This window comes from Cryphonectria parasitica, assembly GCF_011745365.1.
Source record: "Cryphonectria parasitica EP155 unplaced genomic scaffold M406scaffold_4, whole genome shotgun sequence".
Taxonomy (NCBI): Eukaryota; Fungi; Ascomycota; class Sordariomycetes; order Diaporthales; family Cryphonectriaceae; genus Cryphonectria; species Cryphonectria parasitica.
This window is the reverse complement of record NW_024468912.1, coordinates 2356849-2360849: the sequence shown is the minus strand read 5'-3', so window position 1 is coordinate 2360849 and position 4001 is coordinate 2356849. Positions and strand designations below refer to the sequence as shown.

General features: G+C 33.6%; 1 protein-coding gene across 1 annotated transcript; it reads right to left on the bottom strand.

The window, feature by feature from the left end:
- Nucleotides 1–3038: 3038 nt before the first annotated feature.
- On the bottom strand, nucleotides 3039–3200 carry M406DRAFT_256343 (uncharacterized protein; the record flags this gene model as incomplete). Its single annotated transcript, XM_040917098.1, has 1 exon — nucleotides 3039–3200. A coding segment is annotated over one exon (162 nt), but the record flags the coding sequence as incomplete, so codon positions are not given.
- Between the last annotated feature and the right edge of the window lie 801 nt (nucleotides 3201–4001).

Sequence of the window (4001 nt, the reverse complement as noted above, 5' to 3'; positions counted from 1 at the left end):
CTCGTAATATCTATAGCATATTCTGAAAGCAGTTTTCTATTCTTCTTCTTTCTTTACTCTAATCAGATTATAAGCTTCTTTCAGATTCAGAACTATGAATTACTATGCTTCTTACAATCTATCTTGTAATTCCTTGATGAATAGCAACGGATATTGGTTCTTAATTATAATATTATTGAATTGCTTATAATCAATATATAGTCTGAGTTTGCTGTTCTTTTTAGGTATAAACAGAATAGGATATTCTGCTGATGATTATAATAATTATATATATTCTTTCTTAAGATTCTCATCAAGATACTCCCTAAGTATTTCTAGCTATATCTGATTCAATCCGTAGATGAGGAAGAATTTGAGCTGTTTTTCTTCTTGCAGCAGAATCTTGTAATTGTATGAGCTGTATTCTAGCAATTCTGTATTCAATTCTTTCTGGAATAGTTTCTTGAACTTATAATATTCTCGTAATATGTTCGCAAGTATTAGTTCTGATCCTTATGCTGTTTCTGCTATCTGAAGGAATAGTAGATACTGTTGAATATGCTTCTTTTCATTCATTGTTTTTAAGAGCCTTGAGTATCTGCTCCGGGCTGGAGCGAGCGCTTGAGGGCCTGATTTCGAGATTTTTCCTGTATGAGTTCATAATCCACATTCTGAAGCTTTTCCTTGTTGCTCCAGAGCAGACTAACTTGCTGAGGATCTTGCTTCTGTTATTTTGCTAACTTGTTAGCGCTCTGGCATTATTTGGGTTCGTTTGTTACTAAATCCTTCTCCTTGAACTGCTAGCCCTGCTGACTTGAAGGTATGTATGAAGTTGTGTAAAGCTTCTTTTTCTGAGTATTCTTCAACTACTAGCTTTAATCCTGCGCTATTGATTATAACTATTTCTCTGAATATAGCTTGTTCTCATAAGAGCTAGCTAGTAGTTCAATTGATTCGAGGATTATGCTCTTTAAGCTATAAAAGCTCTATAATCAGCTTATGCTGTGCTATATCCGTGATATCAAAGAAAGCTCTGATTATGCATTCTTAGATTAAAATAAATAAATAATTAGTCTTCTTATTGATTACTTCTTGATTATATGCAATAGATTATTCTTCTACAGTGCTGAGAATGTATAAGCATTTCTTCTATCTCCATTGTAGTTGTACCTGATTGATGATATGTAGGGATATGAAGTTTCTCTGAGCGCTACTATTCAATAGTATACTGTATTTGTGTTCTTGAATGTATATATCAAACTTGATATAAGTATAATCTATTCTGAAAGCTTTATATAAAGACTGTTCTAATCTGATTATCTGCAATCTCTTTATAAGCAATTCTGTTCTTTTGGATTCGTTAAGAACTGCTTATTCTTCTAAGCCTGCTTTGCTGCTTTTTGAGCAAGCTTCTTAGCTTGCTTTTGCTCATATTATTATTATTTCTAGTCTTTCTTCTATTAATACTAGTTGCAAATCTTATTATTAATATAAATTGTACAGAGTATTGTTTTATACTGCTACCATTTTATCTTCTTATTTACACATTGCCTGGAGCAATTATCTAGTAGTTCAATGTATATATTGTAATACTATTTATTAAGAACCTTTCTGAAGCGGAGTTCCTATTCTTTAATAGCCTGAAGGATTTGTTCTGATTCTTTAATGGGAAATTATTCGTATTGCATCTTATCCGAGAAATACGTTCTGCAGCTATGATAGATACAAGAGATCCAAGCTAGTTCGTAATGTAGGTTGTAAAGTAGGCTGATTCGAGGATTCTCATCTTCTTATATCTTGATGTTCTGCAAGAGAATGCAGATGAAGAGCTCTTTTAGCTCTATTCTGTAGATGAGATATTCGACTCATGTTGTTTCCTTATTCCATCCAATGCTGAAAGGAAATCTTCCTTTAAGCTTGTTGGGCCTGTTGTTTGCAAGAAGCTTCTGCAAGCTGCTAGGTTGTTTGCTCTAGCTTGATCTTTCTGTTGCTTAAGAAGCGTTCTCTATGTTGCTTAAGTATTCATACCAGTAGCCAAGAGGGTATTATCCCTTATTCATGTTTCTAGTTATGGTATCTGGTGCAGATGATGAGGAATAGCGAAGAGCATTATTGTTAAGCTCTTTCTTCAGCATCTGAATGCTTCATTCAGTGATATCAGAGCAGTTCGAGTTGTTGCTGCTTGTATTCGTGCTGGGCGTATATCCTTGCTCTGCTGTTGCTATCTGTCTATAGCGCTTAGGTTTCTGAGGGAACTATTCTGAATCTTTTTTACTCGAGAGATGTATTAAGCAGTTATTATTATAGCAGAATATCTAGCTAAGATTTCCATAATCAATAGAATCCGATACTTGCTCTAAGGAAATGTTTTTGCTCAGTTGATTGGATTTCTGTTATCAAGCGATATTTATCTAGCATTCTTTCTGAATTAGTTGCTATTTATTCTTCCGAGATTAATAGCAGTTGCATATAATATATTCTTATTTGTTGCAGTTGTAGCAAGTAATGCTGTTCTTCTTGCTATACTGCTTATTAGCAGCATTAAGTTCTATAGAATTAGCATGCATAGTACTGCTCTGAGCTGTACTGCTATATTAACTGCTATTCTTGTTTTGGAGTTTCTTATCTGTATTAGCTGGAAATCTTCAAGTCTGGCTTTCTTTCTTCTTGGATTTCTCTATTCATTGTTTATACAGATAGTTATTAATATAGATAGCTTAATTAGAGAATATTGCGAAATTCTCTAGCTAATCCTGCTTAAAGATTTCATCTTTAATATCATTCTTAAGTTTCTTATAATAATGCTTTATAAGATTCTTATTTTTCTATAGAAATTGCGCTAAGAATTGCTTAAATCTGATTATATAAGCAGAAGCTAACTTAATCTATCTAAGGTTTATAAGCTGCTAAGCTATAATGCATTCTTCGTTAGAATTACTAAAGATTTCTTTGAGAGCTTTCTCGAAGCTCTTAAAGAAATCGAATATATTCTTAGTACTCTGGATATGTATATTGGGATTGTTCTAATGCTCCAAGTGATTGCATAAAGAAAGCTTGTACTAAATGAGAATATCCTTTTCGAAATAAGTTCCTGCAAGAATAACTTTCTCGGATTCTATAATGAACTGGATTGCATAGTGCAAGAAATATGCTCTATAGTAAGTAAGAAACTTATGTAGCATCTTCTGATTGCTGTTATATATAGCGGGCTTGTTCATCTTATATGCCTTTCCAGTACTACTGATAACTGCAGAGATGAACTGTGTTTGCTGAGCTTGTTGAGCTAGCTAAGCCTGCTAGTTAGCGATAGTAGCGCTCTAAGCCTGCTGTTATTCGCGCAGATTCTGAATATGCTGGATGAGCTAGTATATCTGATTGATCAGTTCTTCCTAAGTGGGGGCATGCAAGAACGAAGAGGTTTCTGGAGAAGCTATTGTATTCTGTATTGCTCAAGGGATAATACTGAACCGTTCTTAAACAAGAGTTATCAAAATGTAATGAGCACTGCAGCAATTCAAAGATTCTTAAATATATGAAGAGTTTATGCTAATAAGAGCGATATTAAAGTATTAAGTTTTTGAATACGGAATTATACAAGTTTTAATAAGCGATGCAAGTATTTATTGCTTTTGGAGCTACTTAGTATATGAAACTGAATACTTAGATTGATAACTGAAGAGCTATATACTGAATCTATTTAATGGAAATGAATGTGTTCTTATATATTCAGCTCTTCAGTATAGCTTGTTGGGATCGCTAGCGAGCTTAGCGATCCAAGGTGTGAAGCTTGTTGGAATCGCTAGCAAGCCTAACGATCCTCCCTTCTTTACAACCCTAACCCTGAGTTATGTAATCAATGCTTTGTAAGAATGTTGGGTTCTTGATATCTGATTCTTGTTACTCGTGACTTGTTTTCGTGACTTGCATGTTGGATGAGTCATAACAATATACTAGCTTATTCAGTATATTCAGAACTTGTATGAATAATAATAAGCTTAGAGCACTATTATTGCTAATTAATA